Source organism: Botrytis porri (genome assembly GCF_014898465.1).
Source record: "Botrytis porri strain MUCL 3234 chromosome Unknown BPOR_001, whole genome shotgun sequence".
Lineage (NCBI taxonomy): Eukaryota > Fungi > Ascomycota > Leotiomycetes > Helotiales > Sclerotiniaceae > Botrytis > Botrytis porri.
Genome location: NW_024066075.1, coordinates 1,407,400 through 1,426,695, shown reverse-complemented (window position 1 = coordinate 1,426,695; position 19,296 = coordinate 1,407,400). Strand labels below are relative to the sequence as shown.

Here is a 19,296-nt window from a genome sequence, read left to right as displayed (position 1 = left end):
CTCTTACACTTGTCATATTTACCAACGTTCTCAAAATACATGCCTTTTCATTAATCCATATATATTATAATTCGTGGCCAAATCCCGCCCGCCCTTATAGCTTCTACATAGCATAATAAGAACTTCGTCCTTCTTTCACACTACAACTCTAACATCATCTCATTTTGTTATTTCATTTGATTTCATTGTTTTATTTTATTCTACTTTATAATTCTTATCTTATTCTATTATTTCATCTCATTTCCTTATTTGATTTTAATATATTATCTCTATTTATCTCATTATTTAATTTCATTTCATTAGTTTAATCTATCTCATTATATTGTTTTATTATTTCATTATCTCATCTCATTTCATTATTTTATTATTTCATAATTTCATCTTACTTTATTATCTCTTCTTATTTTGTTATCTTATTTCATCTTATTACTTCATTACTTCATTTATTCTATTGTTCTATCTCATCTCATTCTGTATCCTAGGTACTCAAAGCCAGATCTTTTGAATCAATTATCTATAGATCAACTGGAGTTCAGATTGATTCGAATAAACTAATATTATTATCACAATCAATTACTTTTGCTTGAATGTAACTTCGTACACTCCTCTATTGTACCTTCCCCTTATATAGAATGAGGTCATAGAATGATTCAGAGATATTTTCGACGCTTTTCCGAGGCGGCAGCGACGTGCAGTTTGATTTCTCGTAAAACTGATATTTCGTATTCCTATTGAATCGTTGTAAGGTTTGATTGAATTACTTAGCTCGTTCTAGATAAATCTCTTTCTCGATGGACTTCTTTACTACTTGTATTCATGAAGTGATGATCTTGATGGTAGGGGATGTGTTCTCCGAAATCAATAACTAAAACGCTTTAGGGTGTATAATCTCAGTCTTTTATATAATACAATCTTTAATTGACTTGAAAAGAAAAAGAAGTTTAAAGTCTCTTCAGATGATGGAATGAGAATATCCCCCCCCCCCCCCCCCCCACGTTGGGCTTCAGAAAAGGGTTCGTCTTATATGGGAGAAAAGGTTATAATGAATTAAAAGAGGTAATTTAAGAGATGATCTCTTATATACCCCATTTATTAGTAATACGCTAGCAAGAACCCCCTTCATAATCCGCCTTCCTTCTGGGAGTGGTAGTCGAAGACTTTGTTGGCGCTGAGGCTTTTGGGGTTGGCGAAGTTGCGGGGGGAAGCCGGAGAGGGCGCCGGTGGCGGGGGAGCCGCCATAGATGAGGACGGAGAATCTGGTCGAGGCGGGCGGAGATGGTGGTTACGACGGGGAGGCCGGAGAGGTTGGCGTATTAGATAATGAGGGCGGTAGAACCACGATAGACGAGGACGGGGAGGTGGAATAGGGAGGGAAGAATAAAGATGAAGATGAAGATGGCTTGAATTGACAACGTCGCTACATTAGTAACACTCTACTAGACACTTCTGAAAATTGAAATACTAAGTCTTGACTCCTTGTATATACTCGTGAGATATATTGTTACTTGAAAAATGATTAGGTATGATATATACCTATAACTATATAAGTATTAACATGATACTCTCATAGCTTCTCCTCTTCCTCACTTCCCCTCCTCCTCCCCCTATTTTTCGAATTTCCAACCTCCAATCCCCCAATCCCTCACCTCGCAAACCACAAAGCTCGAACCCAAACCACAACTCACAACCCAATGAAGCATCTCAAAAACATCAAAACACTGAAACACAATTCAATAATCTCCACCACATATTCAACTATACACCCCCAATATAAACATCATCCATCCATGAAATAATCATTCCTTTCCCAATCTTACTTTCTTGACGTATATAAATGTTTTCTTTTTCCATCAAGATATGGACGGAAAAGAGGGAAAAGGAAGATAGGTATGAGATGTAATTGTAAATGTAATTTGGTGGAATTGCAAGTCTTCAAATAGGTAATCAAATTGATAGGTAGGTAGGTAGGTAGGTATCTTAAATTCAAATCCAGAGCTCCGGCGGCAAAAAATTAGTTAATCATACCACACATACGTCCAATGCTAGTTCTTCCAAATGCATCATTCACCACTCTCGCAGTCTCGTAACGGAGAAAGCAGGAAGCTAAACCCATCACCCATCATCCCTTGCCAAAGACACAAACACAACCGACTTTTCTTTCACACCAGATGAGAAATTAATTATATATTTCCACAATCGCAAATCCCTCCCATCCTCCATTCCCCACTCCCCACTCTCAAACCAACCCCCCCGCACTATCCTTCACCACCTGCGCCACATTCAACGCCAAGCTCAAATTATTACTCGCAAGCGCCCTCTCATAATACACCAAATGTTCTCCCTTATAAATCGCACTCTTCCCCACAATACTCAACTGTACGATTCCGGTGGTCAGATCCGCGCTCCCGAGAACCTTCGATTGATCCATCGTTCCCGTCATCGGGAGTGTATTATTCCCTGGTACGAGTGTCATGTTTGCAATGGTAGAGTTCCCCACGACTCCCGCCGCGGTGGAAAGTTCCAAGGTGACGTCGCCCATCACGATGGTCATATCAGAGGGATTGGGAATATAGGCGTAGCCGGAGAGATTGGGACCGGAGAGCGCAGTTAGATTGACGCGGACGTTGGTGACGTTGAAGCCTTTGAGGCCGTTGAGACCTTTGTATGTGGATGTTTGGTTGTAGTTCACGGTGATGACGGGGAGGGCACCTTCGTGGAGTTTGGTTTTTCCTACGAGAGCGGTGGTGACGTATTCGTTAGAGAGGACGGCGGTGGTGTAGTCGGAGAGGGCGTCGATGCTTAGGATGGATACTTTTTGGTTTTCGACGGAGATGGTGGATTTTGGGTGGAGAGCGTGGATTTTGGGGAGAGGAATGATGACCATTGGGGATGAAGCATATTGGCCATTGGTGACGAGGTATGAGGAGGCGTTGAATGGGTCAAGAGTAGGTGTGTACATTGAAGGACTGTGAAGGATTCCTACTTGACCAAGAACAATGGTATCTGGAGTTGGATCTGTGAATTGGAGTTGAGTGAGTTCGAGAGAGGAATCATTAACACCATCTTGAGCAATCTTAGGCATAGCGACATAGACACTATTCTTGTTAGTATAGATTTCAAGACATTGGACATCTGAGAAATACTTACAGACATAACGCGATAATGAGAAATGATATACAGAAAATTATAAGATGAATCCACCAAAATCGAGCACAATGTCTTTTTACTTTTCCACCCAAGGATCTCTTTGGTGGTGGACTTGTCTCATATTGTTCAACCTCTGTTCTCTCCACCTTTTGATCCGAATCATCTAATCCTCCAACCATTTTGATTTTCCACGAGTAATTTCTGGGAAAGATCGCAAATATATTGTTTTTCTCGTAGAATCGATTACTCGGAGTTATTTCCGCTAATTGATGGATATGCAATTTGATATGATATACGATAATTTATAGTCAAATATTCATCCAATAAATCTCATCTGATGACGTCGCATAACCATTCAACAAAGAAATATAATTCCCCTATAACGATGACGATGGCCAAAAGAATTAGAAAAGTCGAATAAAGAAAAAAAGAAGAACTTTCGATACTTCTATATCTCTTGAAAAAAAGATATCCACGGGTGGAGAAAGGAAGGGCATCAATCTAATGTGGAGTTATTGGAGATATGTACAGAGAGGGGTCTTTTTGACTGGGGAGGCAAGTAAGATATGATAGAAAGGGTAACGAGTGGAAGTCTTGGATCTACTTTTGAATTCCCCATGGAGTATTATGTCCGATTTGTAAGAAGTATGTAAAGTAAACCATGTGAGAAGATTTCCCTCAATGATACTTATAAACTATGAATGGCAAATAATCAAACCCAAGGGATTTGAAGTGGCTAATTTGAGGTCTCATTGTTTCGCAATGACCGAACAGGACCACGAGAATCTCGCCGTCACTACGATAATTCCTTATAATTCCACACCTGTTTAGCTGAACAACTTTGTTAAGCTTTTTGGCGTAATTAGAGATATGGTCTGTTATACCAATTAAGAAGGAGATTGACACACCTTGACATACATACAACATTCCATCTCTTCTACCGAGAGACTAATACGCACCAAATGTAACATTGCAACCAAGCACAGCCTTCCATTACTATTCATGTGGTACTCGAGTATGGGTTCCTGTTATACAATCAGATGTCAGACCTCACCATGAAATTTCCCCTTTCGGTGTATTCAAGTATTGAGCCTCGGTGGATCATAGACGGAACGGCGATGTTCTTGTATTAGGCAAAGCTCATTATGTTGGTGTGAACAAATGTGTATGTTACCCCGGAATATATCCTTGTCTAAAGCGATCACCTTTCGTTAAGATTTCTGAAAGTTGGTATCATGAGGTGGTATTGATTGGTATTGATTGGTATCGGTTGGTTTGAATATCGCATACTCGCGTAGAGACAAACATTTTACTAGGGGCTTGGTTATTGAGATTTGAGTAATTTGCTTGGGTAACCAATTGATTTGGTGGGAATGGTTATTGTTCATGAATCAAGAGTTGAAGAGATTGAAGAGGTTGGAATGAAATATTTGAAGAGTATGGCCCCTCCACTCCCCTCTTCCCCATATGATTTTCTTCTGCATCGAATAAGGTCTTGGATGGTTAAATTGTGGATATAGCTAAATGATAACGAAGCTTAATGCAATACATTTCAACCAATGAAATGTAATGGAATATCAATTTTCTTCCCCCGTTAGACAAGTATCCATAAATCCATAAAAATCCATAAAATCCATAAATCCACAATCCCCGCCACATTGGGGTATCTTAGTGCTCTGTATCTCGGCTTCTCCACTACTGAAGCTTGATCTTTATTGAACAACAACACCATCAAAGCTCATTCATTTAATTGCCGTAGCCGTTCCTCTGCGAGTGTTCGGTCTCAATAACAAATTTGGTATTGTGTAGTGGATATATAGTAGTAGTATAGTACAAATTAGTACTGACTTCCGTGCGAATGATTCTTCGTATTCATCGTGATCTATCTTTTCTATTCGGCAGTTTATGGAAACTAGAACTAGAACTAAGATATCCCTTACGTATCTATCAATATCGGCCCCGTCCAAGTTCAGATTCCTCAAAATCTAAAAGAAAATCTACCGAATCCATGAGATTAAATTAATGATCTTCCCTTCCCATACACACTAAGAAAACCCTTAGCAAATCTTCATCCCTACCATCCTGATAAACTTTATCAGGTTTTAAACATCGGCTTTTCACATGAATATTGAGACTGTGACCGAAGAATGAATTTCAGCTCTCAATTTGTTCTATCGCCGATCCATCTTGTCTTGAAATAATGGTGATTGTGAGATATATATTGATCACCCCGAATCACCCCCCATTCTCGTTGTCTGCGTTATATCAGGAACCCCGCTTCGAGTGTGTTTGTATATGCAATGATGAGCAGGGTGCGAGATATGAGGTATGTGGAATACAACCTCACTATCAACAGTCTCTAGATAGATTAATATAGATGGGATAGTAGGGAGGATACGGTAGTGATGGGTGAATTTTGAACGCATGTATGCGAGTATGTAGATACGGACTTAGGTTGGCAATGGTAGGATGTAGGTATGATGATATGATTTACTATAACACACCATTAGGCGCTCTACATATAGGCCAGCTAAGTAGATATGTACAATGAGTGAAACAGTAGAGAAATCTATATTTTCAGAAAAGTATCCAACATTTGTTAACGCCCACACCATATACCACCATATTACACCCCGCATTTGAATCATTTCCATAAGGGTATTGCCCAGATTTCTACCCAGACTTCCACCCATAATTCTAGGATCATTAGTCAAACCAGATTATGTGAAAGGTTTTCATTGAATTTGTCGTCGGATCAACTTTGAATTGGTAAAGGTTTGCTTGTATGAATACTTCGGCTAGAGGTGGCATAAGGTTGACAGATTTTCAGAGCTATTTTGGGATATCTGGTACTCATATTGGTCTTGGTCGCGTGAGGTGGGATCGTATATACAAAATGTATCAGATTCTCATAAAAAACGAACAAGAACGCTTTGAGGACATCTAGACAGGTCTGCTGAAATCATATGGTATACTAACAAATTGGGAGATAGAATCTTGGGACTTTCAAGACCCAGATGTGAAGGGAAGTAGAAGGCTTAAAGATAGATTTAGGCTTAATGTATTGCTATTGCCAGCAACATTATGATCATAGGCTATTGAAGATTGGATGAGAAGTGGAATTGTGGTCCAAAGACTTCTGGTTTGACGACTCTAGTTCTCATGCACAGTTCTAGATTGACAAGATATTCGACTCCTAGGAGTGCACGTGATTAGGACAAAAATATCAGAAGCTATACAACATTGTTTGGTAGAAAAGCCTCTAACTGGAGCTCAATTAACCTTATTGAATGTGCATAAATAGCCTGGAGACTGTCGTAATTCAACCAAATCATCCATCCAAGATCGTAGTGCTGCCGCCAGAAAAGACCATATATCATGTGATACACACAAACATTGTGTACATGCCAGTGCACGTTCCCATTCGTATTCTCACTTCAAAATGTAGGCAACCCGTGAAAGTATCGGAAATATCCTCAAGTTATACCACTTGCTGATTAGAAACTGATTAGAGATACTCTAACAATATTAACTTCATCCATATCCAAAAGAACCCTCCAAACACCAAATTCAAAAACAGTTTTGTTGCATATCGGACTTTGGCCAGACCTAGGTCTGTAAAACGCCCCTGGGAACTGACCTGGAAAAAGATCGTGGCCAGACTCCTATTGAATATTGCATACATCTAGACCATTGAAGATCTAGATGCAAAAGTGCGGTTTGACACGACACGACATTACGATAAAAAGTGTTCAAATCAATAATGAAAGGTGGGGGGGTGGTATTAAAACATTACTGATAAGTTATTGGATATTTATACTTACAAAGACTTTTAAGTTCGAATATCTATACAAATATAGTCAAGCATCCAATTCGCTAACGCCAATATGGAAAACAACAAACGCATATTGAGATCCTCAGTTTGGAATACAAACTCGATAAATTCACTGCCATCCAAACCGACTGCAAATTTGGAACAACCAGTGAAATTCATTTCCAATAAGACTTCACCTACTACTTCAAAAATAAACGAAAAGATTCAACTCATACCACGATCTTCCACTCTACAAGGTCTAAACCAAACCGAACTCACACTTCTCCGCAAGAAACAATCACGACTTAAAGCTACCGCATTATCCACACTCCAAGATTTACCATCCGGATTTCACATGCGCAATCTATTAACATCAACCTTGATTTTTGCGCAATATGAAGCTGGGACTGCGGCATGTATTGATCCCGCAGGATGGATAATTACATGTTCTCATTGCATTGGCGAGACGGAGGAAGAATGGAAAGCCAAACCACGACAGTGGCTTTTATATTATACTGGTCTTGCGATTGAAGTCGAATGTCGTTTTTGGGATCGAAAACGTGATTTGGCGCTGTTGAAAATTGTGACGGTGGAAATTGGTGATGATGTGATTAGGGATAGTATTCCAGAATTCTCATTTGTGAAATTGGGAGTTCAGGCTCCGGGATATGGGATAGCTATTATATGTATTGGACAACCTGGAAGCGATGATTTGGAATCTTCAGACAATCGAAAGACAAAGTATAATCTTTTTGAGGTATCAGAAGGATCTTTTTGTGGAATGACACAGGGACAGGATCCGCATGAGAATTCGGAGATTGGAGCACTGAAACATGATGCGTGGACTTATTGGGGACATTCGGGGGCACCGTTGGGGAGAGCTGATGATGGGTTGTTGATTGGATTGCATTCTTCGTGGGATGAGGAGACGGCGATGAGACATGGTGTTCCGTTGGTGGCGATGAGGGGGTTTTTGGAAGAGTGTTTACCGGGTGTAATGGGTCTAAGGGATTGAGACTTGATTGTTGGGTATTTGGGGGATTTATGGAAGGTTGTTGAGGGTTTTGTTTTCAGTGGGTAGAAACTATCTGGTGAATTATTGAATGGGCAGTATGCCAACGTTCAAGTGAATAAGGTAGATCCCCCCCCTTTTCAGAGAAGTCTCAGAAAGTAGACTAGTATGTCTCCATCTTCGAGTCTTGAAGTGCTACAGTATACAATTACAGTTCGTATTTAATAAGCTAACCTTTACTTCAAGAGCCATGAGCTACAATCAAGCTCAGGGGTCAATGTTCATTCCGACTCGCTTCAAGTGGCTACTTGATGTTATAATATCATCCTTTGATCGAAATGTACATGCCTACCTTTTCTTGAGTACTATACGCTCTTTTATACACTGCAATTCAGTGCATGAGATGGCAAAGTCAGGATGAGAACAATACCGATTAGTTTGACAGTATTTATCTACCACTCCCATTGAATTTCGACAACAACAACAACAACAACAAAATCTCAAGAATCTCGAGACAATAATCAACAATATGCGTTACCATCATACATCAATGCCGATATAACTCAAGTAGGCGAGATCAATTCCATTCAGTTCGACATCCCTAAAACTTGGCTATGGGTCATTAATCATATTCGATTCGAATCTTGGGGTCTTTCCTATACTTTGATATTCCTAGGTTTCCATGTATATGCTATATATACCCCGTTTCCTTTCCTCTTCACACAAAGAATACGCTAGTATCCCCACTCCCTGCTTTCAAACGAAAGTGGCTTGTTTGATTCATTAGGTTCCTAACAAAAGAAGAGGAAATCCACTAAATCTCTACATGAAAGTGGACTTACTCAAAAAAGTCAAAATCCTGATTCATTGTTCATTGTTCATGATTCATGATTCATGATTAATAGTCTATGAATCGATAGTCCTCCATTATTTGTAAGTTATGCAAGATATACCAAGAAAACGCACCAGTATTTGAGGAAGTCTTTGGGTTGTGGAAAGGGTTTATGTTTAGGGACTCAAGGAGATTCAGGGAGTATGGTGAGGATGGTGAGGATGGGATGGTTGTTTGGGGTGTAGGTTGGTTGTTTGTGAGGGGGGTTTTAAGTGTGATGAGAAGGGAATATTAGGATTCGAGAAGAGGAGATTAGGTGTGATGAGATGGGATGGGATGTGATGGGATGGGAGATTGTATCTCGGAGGTAAAATGGTGAGTGGTGTTTTTTATTATCTTTATAGTTATTTGTTGTAATGACTGTCACTGTAACTGTTATAATCACTCTCACTCTCATCAGCATACCCACTGTCATCACTTTCATACCCACTCCTCCACAGTAATTCAGATGCTACCTTTCAAACTTTAGAAGACTCAAAACAAGTATAGAATATCAGAGATTTCTATGGGATATGAATGCGTGAACGAGATGGGAAGTTCGGATATATTTTTTTACATGGATATTTATGTGTATATGAAGCAATTCTGCTATTGTTTGATTTACTGTATGGTTATTTGTTTGTTTGTATGAGAGTAGGGTAGGGAAAGAGTGGAAAAGTGTAGTAAAGAATAAGAGATATTTTTATATTGGTTATTTTATATGTGATGTTTCGGAGATATAGTAGAGTCTAGTTGTAATTGTATATTTGGGTTTTAGTTAGGGGAATGGTGGAAGTGTAGAGTGGGGAGGGGGGATGGGGGATAGGGGATAGGGGCAGGAATGAGTTAGTAGGGGATGGGAGGGGTTTTGTGAGTTTGTATTGGATGGGAACCTTATGTGATGAGAAGTGATATTTCATGGAAGGGGGGGCTGCCAGTTTTGTGGAGAGTGAGGTGGAGACAGATATAGATATAAAAGCTACGAGATTGTCTGTTTTTGCTTTTCTGTTCATGCAAGGTGGTTGAGGTACAATGAAGCCTACAATGTTGCGAGGTCTTGGGATTGATACAAAGGTGATGCAGATCTAGGCTGGAGCAAATTTACTTGATTTGACTTATTATCGCCAGTTTCTAGTCTGAAAGTTTACTTTCGTCTACTTATGAATTTTCATCACCGGTGTGTTATTATTGTCAGTGGTACTATGACTATGGATTCTTCCTCATTGGAATCACCGAAGAGACGTCCTTATGAGTGAAGAAATCTCAGCAAGCAATTTAAATACCAAGCATGACCGGGTCCTACTCCTAGAGCTGAGACTTTCTTTCCAAGAACATGTTATATTTGCTTTGAGAGGAAGGAATACTCGCGACTATTGAAAATAATTTTTGGCAGACTATTTATAGGAGATCACAGAGTGCGAGAGTGAGTAGATTAGTAATGATGTAGTATTTTATCCACACAGATTCGCTGTTATAATTATGGCTAGCTAGTTTGGTACAGACAACACACAATTCATATGAAGTTCGGCGAATTTGCTTTATGTGGAGTCAATGTGATTCTTGAGAAGAAATTCAACGACTTGTGAAGATTTACAGAGCTAGGAGATTCTTGGAGGTTGGCTTCTAGAATAGTAATAATAATAATAGTTTTCTAGTATTAGTGGAAGACTTAGTCACTTCAGCTTAAGGAATAAATCGAATATAGTATGAGAGTTGAATTGAAATCAAATTATAAGAAAGAGCTTGAATAGATCTGAATTTGCTTACTTTTTCTAGTTTTTCTTTAAAGAATATTCTAAATTTATATAACTTATAATAAAATTCTAATAGTTTTTGTACTTATAGATAAAATTGAATTGAATTGAATTTTATAGAATCATTTATATTATAAAAAGGAAGTATAATCAATCAATTTAATCTATTTTATTAATAATCTTTTATCTAGTTTTATTATATTCTACTTTATTATAAATCAATTTGATAAGAGATATAGTAGTAGTAGTAGTAAATTCATAATCGATTCGGTCTATCTAGCTATACTAAGATCATATAATACGCCTATATATGATTCTAATTGAATAAGATAGATGGGAAAAAGAAATAAAAACTCACCCTCTTTTAAACTTTTTTATTAAAATCTATAAGCAATCTTCCAAACAATTCTTTCAAATCCTTTAAATTATTTATATTATAGACCTATTATATTCAAAAACTCTTCTTTTATTAAATCCTTTAATATACCTATAAAAACTCTACACTTTCTATTCTATTATAATAATCCCTTTCTTTCTATTCAATTCTTCTTAAAATATTATAAAAGCTATGATTAATTATAATGTCATATTTCTCTTAAAGGATTATCTTTACTCTTTAATATTTCGAATCCTTTAGAAATCCTATTATAATCTTTAATTTATTATTTATAAGCCTTATATCTATCTTCTTTTATAATATATTAATAATATATAATTTCTTTTTAAAATCTAATATCTCCTATTCCCTTTCCTTCTACTAGATTATCCTATTAATATAAAACATAATATATTAGGGCCTACCAGACCATCTTATTAATATAAGGAATAAGACTATATTATAGGACTAGGTGGTTGAATAAGATTGAAATAGTAAATATAATGATATTAAAATACTATCGTTTTAGTAATATATATTCTACATTAAAGAATTACTATTTCTTTAATTATAATTAGTAATGTATTATTTGTTATATGAGATAGTATTGAAATTAGTATTTTATAGTAATATTGTATACTAATATAAAGTACTATATATCTGAATAGATATATTATGAATGTTTTTTAGAAGGTCTGGCTTTTTTTTTATTCATATAGAATAGCTATAAACATATTAGTAAAATATCAAATATTATGTTGGTATATTTTTTATAAAATATTTCTTAAAAAAAGTAGGGCCTTTTAAAAAGTTTTCATTCTTCATTTTTTTGTATCTAAAAACCTTCTTCTTTATAATTGAAACCTTTTTATAAGATCTTTAAGTACTAAAAAGTTTGAATTATTATAGGAATTTATAATTTTTTTTTTAATTATATTTAATATAAGTTAGTAAATTTATTAATAATAATATTAATATTAATATTTCCAATATAAATGTATTAAACTCCCTTCCTTAACATTAATAATGATATCTCCCTAACTCGAATAGATATCAATTCGATAACTTTAAAAGAGGATAGAGAATAATATTCTAATTCAAATGTAGTAAAGATTAATAGGTTTTTCCAAGAAAATCTTTCCTTAGTTTTTTTGTGTTTTCTCTAAGAAATATAATAATATAATTTTATAGTGTAAAATCATATTGTATATGTATTAGTCATCAATATATCTCTTGATTAGTAAGATATTAATAAGTGATTTAGTATACTTATTATAGATTCTCACAGATATTTACTGAAAATGAGAGAATTAGCAAGAACTCGCTGTGATTGTAGAAAGAGAGCATGGATTTTCATACTTGTGATTTTTAGATCAGATGGTGGTGGATTCTCCTGGGTAGAATGTTTTCATTTATGCTAATTCTCGACAAGAAGTTTATTGTCATTGAGATCTTTTACATGGATGTTGACAAATGTGAGACGATGGCGAAGACTCATTGCATGAATTCTTCTAAGATCTATCACGATTCTGTACAAACTGTATGGAATAGATCGATTGAGTTTCTGAAGTAACAGAGCTCGGTGCTGACACATAAGACTAATTGTTCTATGGTAGCCAAATTAATTGGAGTTGGTTATCTGTATCGAAAAACTTCTTGATTAGCGAGAAATGGGCATTTTCTCAAGCCTAGATCCTACGAAGTGGGATTTACCATTTTCCTTTGATTTACTGATTGATATCCATTTACAATATCGCTTATCTACCCCCCTTTCCCCTCCCTAATAAACTAACAAGTTCCCCGGCATACCATAAGGCTAAGCTCTCCTAGTGAATCATAAGCCCTTCAAACTAAATTAACACTCCCTCAATCTATCAAGATTAATACCTCTCCATATCCCTGCTACCCAACTTTAGACAGAAGTTGATAGAATTGTCTTGCAACTAGGTTATGCGTTTCGCCATCAGTTTGATGGGAATGTTTCTGTTAGATCCTGAGATTTCTTACGTATCTGGCTGCCTGATATTTAATATCTGGCCGGCGTGAAAGATTGGGAGGAATGTGATGAGATGGGTTTTTGTTGTCGTTTTATGGAGATTTTTTTTGTTGTTATTGATGAATGTCATTGTTATCGTCACTTGAAATATCATGGGGTACCATTTTTACCCTATTCTATACAGAAGAAAATCAAATCCGAAACAGCTGTAGAGAAACGGAGAGTCTGTCTTACAGAGATACTAACAGGAAAGTCTTGCTTCCGTCTCTGATCTTGATCTCTATCGATTGACATCTGGGAAAGTATAAGGATTATGTAAGAGATCTTTACAGCCCACCTATAATTCCATAACAGTGGGATACACTGTTCACTGGGTAGATGGTGGATATCGTTGCAAAAGTCCTCGCAGCCCAGAATATCACATAGGGACATCGAGAAGAGTGAATAATACTCTCTACTCTAATTTTCCATCTTAATCAATACTTCATACTTCATAAATAGACACAAAGAGTCTTGAATTTGAGCCACAAGAACATTTATCTGATACAGCTCGCTACCGAGGAAAGTCTGGTTTGTGAACACATTGATGACTCAACGACAACCTTCTCCATATACCATGGAATTATCCCGGGGAAAGGGAAAACTTTTACACTATCTTATATTTGATAGTCGCACTGCCATACACGCCAAATGAAACCTTATTTTCACTGTCGAAATAACTTACCACCGACTCTCAACAAAAACCTAGACTCAATTCCTCTCCCTGTCCCCGACGGTCTCTTCACGTATAGATTCGCAACACAATATGCCTCCAAATTGCGACAAGAGAGCGTTCTCAAATATTTCGATGCTTCTGAATCTTTCCTGGATCTTTCGTAATGATTTCATTTACAGTTTATGAATTACCTATGAAGGGACATGGGAGGGTTTGTATTCCCTCTTTTCTTGTCTTAGTGACCATGGAGTTATTCATACACAGTGATTGGAAGTGGACAATGCCAAGAATGACCTACAATACATAGGAAATCTATGGTGCGAAAATGATAAATTGGAGTGAATCTTACGTCCCACATTCATCTCAAAATCTAGACCCTCTGTTCGTAGGTAGGTATAGAAGCCACATACTTTGTGTTTTATTTATAAGCATAACAAGAGATCCTAAGAAAATATAGATAAGATATGGAGCATGTAGCAATCGAAACAACGCTTCAAAAGCGTACTTCTTTGATTTGTCATTTTCTTGTAATAGATGGAGGGGCAAGATTTTGTTTTAGACTAAAAGTTTCAAGTATAGGAATAGCATGAATAGATGAGATGACAATGAAGAGATACCATTTATCGCCGTCTTTAATGTATTTTCTTCACTGTAAGAAGGTGAGACGAGAGGAAGCTAAACCGTGAAACTTGTACCAAAAGCTTGTCACTCAAAACTCGAAATATCTTCCAAATGATCAATCGATTAGAATAGGGACAAAAAACTTGACTTTAAAAATACACCAGAAAGCAGAGAGCCAATATTGCTTCCTTGTAAAAAAAACTTGATTGTGTCATCTCTAGTCAGGACAAATGAGTAAATAGAGTGGAATATATAACCAAACAAAAACTTTCTATCCGCAAAATTCCTCTTCAGTCGCTTTTAATTTAGCATCAGTCGGGGAGAAAGTAGATTATTCCACTTCCTTAATCTAGCAAATCATTATCAAGGTACCTATCAGAACAGAGGAACATTTACTTGGAATTTACTCTTTGCTCTATCCACAAGTCCGGTGTGCTGAATTCGATGCTGGAGTTGTAGATACTCGATACTAAATCCCGGGCTGAGTATATAAATAGCCATGATATCTCATTTACGCTCATATTCATAGCCATTTGAAGATGGCGAATTTGATTCAAAGGACCGACACTACAGTACGTTTGCTATAGAGATCTAGCCCTAATCTTAGGACAGCGGATCGTACGAGAAGAGAGAGAGAATAGGCGAGAGTGTGACTTTAATACTTCCCATTCCCATTCTCTATTATCGTCGCGAAAGAATTGGAGTTCAACCAATACTAGTAGAAATCTCTCACCGTCGTATATTTTGTATTTTATTTTTCACTATCAAAATATATACATCCTAGTATAAGCACATTAATAACATTAGGTAAGCTCTTTCCCTCAGTGATTTACAACCCTCCCTTTCAACAAATTTCTCTCAGCATAACTCGCGTAACACATACGATTCGTCCCAGCCCAAAAATACGTTTTCTACTCGTAGAATAGGAGTCGGTATCGACAGCCCTAATCCTTCCATCTTTGTAATTGATACCAAAATATGAGAATTTTTCTTGGAAGAAGTTCATCTATATGCGATGGTCATCCTTAAAAATTGAAAATTGAAAATGGATAATGTGTAACTACACTAGCAATTCATTTCATATCCACATACCCAGCTCTCGCTTCTCGCTTCTCGCTTCTCGATTCAAGATTCAAGATTCAAGATTCAACATTTTTCCTATTCTGTACCTATATAAACACGTATATTTCATTCCTTTCTACTTTTATAATGCTACAAAATATACACAAGAGTGCCAGGTCTAGGACTGAAGGAACCATTTGATTGCTGCACTCCTCGCGCACGCGTGAAATGAGATAAAGATAGATTTCTAATGATAGAGATAGAAAATCTCACGAGCACAGGGGGAGTAGGAAAAGGAATGGATAAGTTTTCATTGATTATTGATCTTATTTTCTCTACCGTTGTTGTTAGTATTAAATTGTGATACCTAAATAACAATGGTAAAAACCTTGACGACAGCATCACTTATCTTCATCATTGGACAATCATCATCACCCCCATACCCCTTCGACAAAATCAATCTAAACTTAATCTCTTTCATCTCTCCACTACTTTCTCTCCTTTCAAACTCAAAATCTATTATTTCTCGTCTTTACGTGTCTCCCCTCCTTTGATTCTCGATAATCAATAAGCAAACATCCCCAATTTATATACATATACAATTTAAAAAAAAAGCAATAAAAAAACAGAAACAAATACTCAATCAAGAAGATTCAGAATGTGAATAAAGATAATATCAGATGAAAAACATGAAAATAACTCATTCTCCCTCTCCAGAAATCCAAATTTAATTTTGATTTTTTCACTTCCACCTCCAGCTCCACCTCCGTCTTCATATATGAACTCTAGGATAAATAGCAAAGATGACCTTCCCCTTTTCCTCTTCCACTCTCTTAACTTCTTCTTCTTCTTCTTCTTCTTCTTCAGAGCCAGAGGAAATAATCAAATCAAATCAAATCAATATCCATTAAACAATAATCCAGCACTTCGAATCACAAGCGCTAACTTCGAGTAAGAGTTCTGGAATCTCCTCACTATATAGATTTCGATTTCCATACTAAGACCATTCATTTTTCAGCTTTTCAAACCCCTATTTATTTACTCAAACTTTATATAAAATCATAAAAAAAATTCAAAATCGATTTAGAATCAATTTAATTATATATAAAAAAGCTAGTTTATTTTTAAATATTTTATTTATAAAGTTATAAGTTATTAAAGATAAAGTTTATAAATTTTTCAAAAAAATTGCTTATTTTATATAGGAAAAGCATTACAAATCGAATTTTTTTTAATTTTTCCAACTTCAAATCTATATAATTTATAAACAAAAGTAATTAAAAATAATAAATATATTTTATATTTTCGATAAAGAATAATATTAATTATTTATTTTAAAAATTTGAAAATAAAATTCCCTGAATAGAAAAAGTTATTAATTTTTTAATTTGTATAGAAAAACATCATTTTTATAGGGATTTTATTATAAAAATTTATAAGGTGTAGTGAATAAGTTCGATAACTCTTATATATTTAAATGATATATTCCCTATCATTTATAACTACTTCCTAGAGATCAAGTCTCAGAATTAATCCTTCATTCCTTTCCTTCTTCCTTTTCTCCTCTCCAAAAAAAATATATAAACCTATTAATCATTGATAATAAACATTTTGAAGATTAGATATAAAATAACCAGGGGCCTGCGAGCCTCCCGCATCCATTGCTTTTCGAGAAAGTATTATTTAATAATTCTTATTATTATAAATTTTAATTGTTATAAATTTTTAATAGTAGTTATATCGAGAGCTTATAGGCAGAGTCGGTTTATCTTCTTTTAACTTCTTTAATTCTTTTAATAATAATAATAAATTCCTAATTTTTACCTATTAAGATATAGATGTATATGTACGTATATGTGTTTATATATAGTATATATTATAACATAGTTTATCAGTGGGTCGGTCATATTAATAAATCGATTACTTTTACCTTGAATTGTTACTTCAAAACTATATTATTCAATAACAACTAAATCAATTAATTAAAACTATCAAGAATTTAATAATCTAGAATTTATTATATTATTTTGATAAGTTCTTATATTATAATCTATCTTTTCATATTTATTACAATATTGATTAAAAAATACTTCCTTATTAGAATTTCCTTCTTTTTGACACTTATTATATTGAATTTAAATATCAACCTCTTATTAAAATAATATATTAAAAGTTTTTTATCTAGTAAATACTCCTCCTTAATATAATTAGGTTTTTTTCATGTATCAATAATTATTTAATACTTTATTTACTACTTAAAGTATACGATTCTTTATATTTAAAAGTGTATTTTCATAAGCTAATCTTTTTATACCCTTAATTAAAGCTAATATAATCTCAAATATAAATATAGGAAAGCTTATTTGATAATGAGTTATTCGAGATTTAACTAATATTAATTAAAAAAGCTTTAATTAAATTACAAGGGATTTGAGAGATCTATTAATCTAAATTGAAAGAGAAGAGAGTAAGTATACAAATTCGAATATTTAATTTCGAGAGTATAGTTTCAGGATTGAATAGGATTAAACCTATTCTTTAAAATCCTGATTTTATATTCTGAAAAATAATTGATTTCTTATATATAGTTTTAAAAACTATAAAGAATTCAATCTTTAAAATATAATTGATATATATTTTAATAAATCTATTAATTCAATTATTATATAAATATTTTAAATTATTAAAACAATTAATATTAAATGATTAAGTTAAATAACTTGAATATAATAATAAATATAAATATATAATATTATTCTTTTTATAATATACTTGAAAAGCTATTAATTTATAGTTTTTATACTTATTTAATATTAATATTTGATATTTACTCTTTCTTCGATTCTTAATACATTTATTGAAATATTTCAATTATTCTAAACCTGTTTTATTATTTGTTCATTTATTAGATATAGGTTTAATAATTTATTTTGTAGGAAGAATTGGTTTTAGTATATTAATTAAAGAGATAGATTTATTCTTAAATTATTAAAAATAAGAGAATAGTTTTATTCTCTTTATTTCTATATATTATTATTGTAATTTATTCTCGCTTGCCTTATTATATAGATTTACTTCTATTATATTTCTTAGTATTAATAACAATCATTATTATATATATAATTCCTATTATAAAGCCTGTTTTATTGAAATTATAAAAATCTCTATTCAAAATACTATATTTCACTTATATATTTGTAACTAATTAAAACCATTCTTTAATAAACTTAGGATTCTTATAAAAAACTTTTTGAAAGTTATAAATACAACTAAAACATATCTTTAATTCGATTCAATACTTTATGAATCAATATGCTTAAAGCTTCCCAACACGTTTCACATTTTTCAATTCAAGAATATAATTCGTTATATTTTCTACATTCTTAAGTTTAAATGAAAAACCTTTTAAATCTATATTAAGAATATATTAAATAAGTATTTCCTCTTTTAATTCAATCAAATTATAACTTTTTAATTAATTTTCAATTATATTAGGTTTACTTCGAATTTTATTATTTAATATAGTTTAAGATATATAATAAAATTAAGCTGTTTTTCGAATTAATAATTTTTTATTTAATTTAATAGCTTAAATAGTTAAGATTATATATACTTCTTTAGAATGAATTTTCATGATTAATTATAAAGAAAACACATATTAAATATAGAATAATAATTCAAGGTAAAAGTAGCTAATCCATTAATATAACCGACCTACTAATAAACTATGTTATATGTATTATTAATAATACTAAGAAGGTTAATAAATCTCTAATTTACTTTAAAAACACTATATATAAATTTTAATTCTTTATATAGGTCTTATATTTAAGATTAGAATTATAAAAATTATATCAATTCAAAGCTTTTAGTTTATTTTATATAATTACTAAATTTTTAATTCTTTATTTAATTTACTTAAGATAGT

General features: G+C 33.9%; 2 protein-coding genes across 2 annotated transcripts; one reads left to right on the top strand and one right to left on the bottom strand.

Annotated features, from left to right (window-relative positions):
• Positions 1–2,236: 2,236 nt before the first annotated feature.
• On the bottom strand, positions 2,237–3,326 carry EAF01_000396 (uncharacterized protein; the record flags this gene model as incomplete). Its single annotated transcript, XM_038908646.1, has 2 exons — positions 2,237–3,095; positions 3,148–3,326. 2 exons carry the CDS (start codon positions 3,324–3,326, stop codon positions 2,237–2,239), a joined length of 1,038 nt encoding a protein of 345 aa, XP_038775552.1.
• Positions 3,327–7,034: 3,708 nt separating this feature from the next.
• Positions 7,035–7,976, top strand: EAF01_000395 (uncharacterized protein; the record flags this gene model as incomplete). The annotated part of the gene is made up of 1 exon (XM_038908645.1): positions 7,035–7,976. The coding sequence occupies one exon, from the start codon at positions 7,035–7,037 to the stop codon at positions 7,974–7,976; it is 942 nt and encodes a 313-aa protein (XP_038775551.1).
• Positions 7,977–19,296: the final 11,320 nt, after the last annotated feature.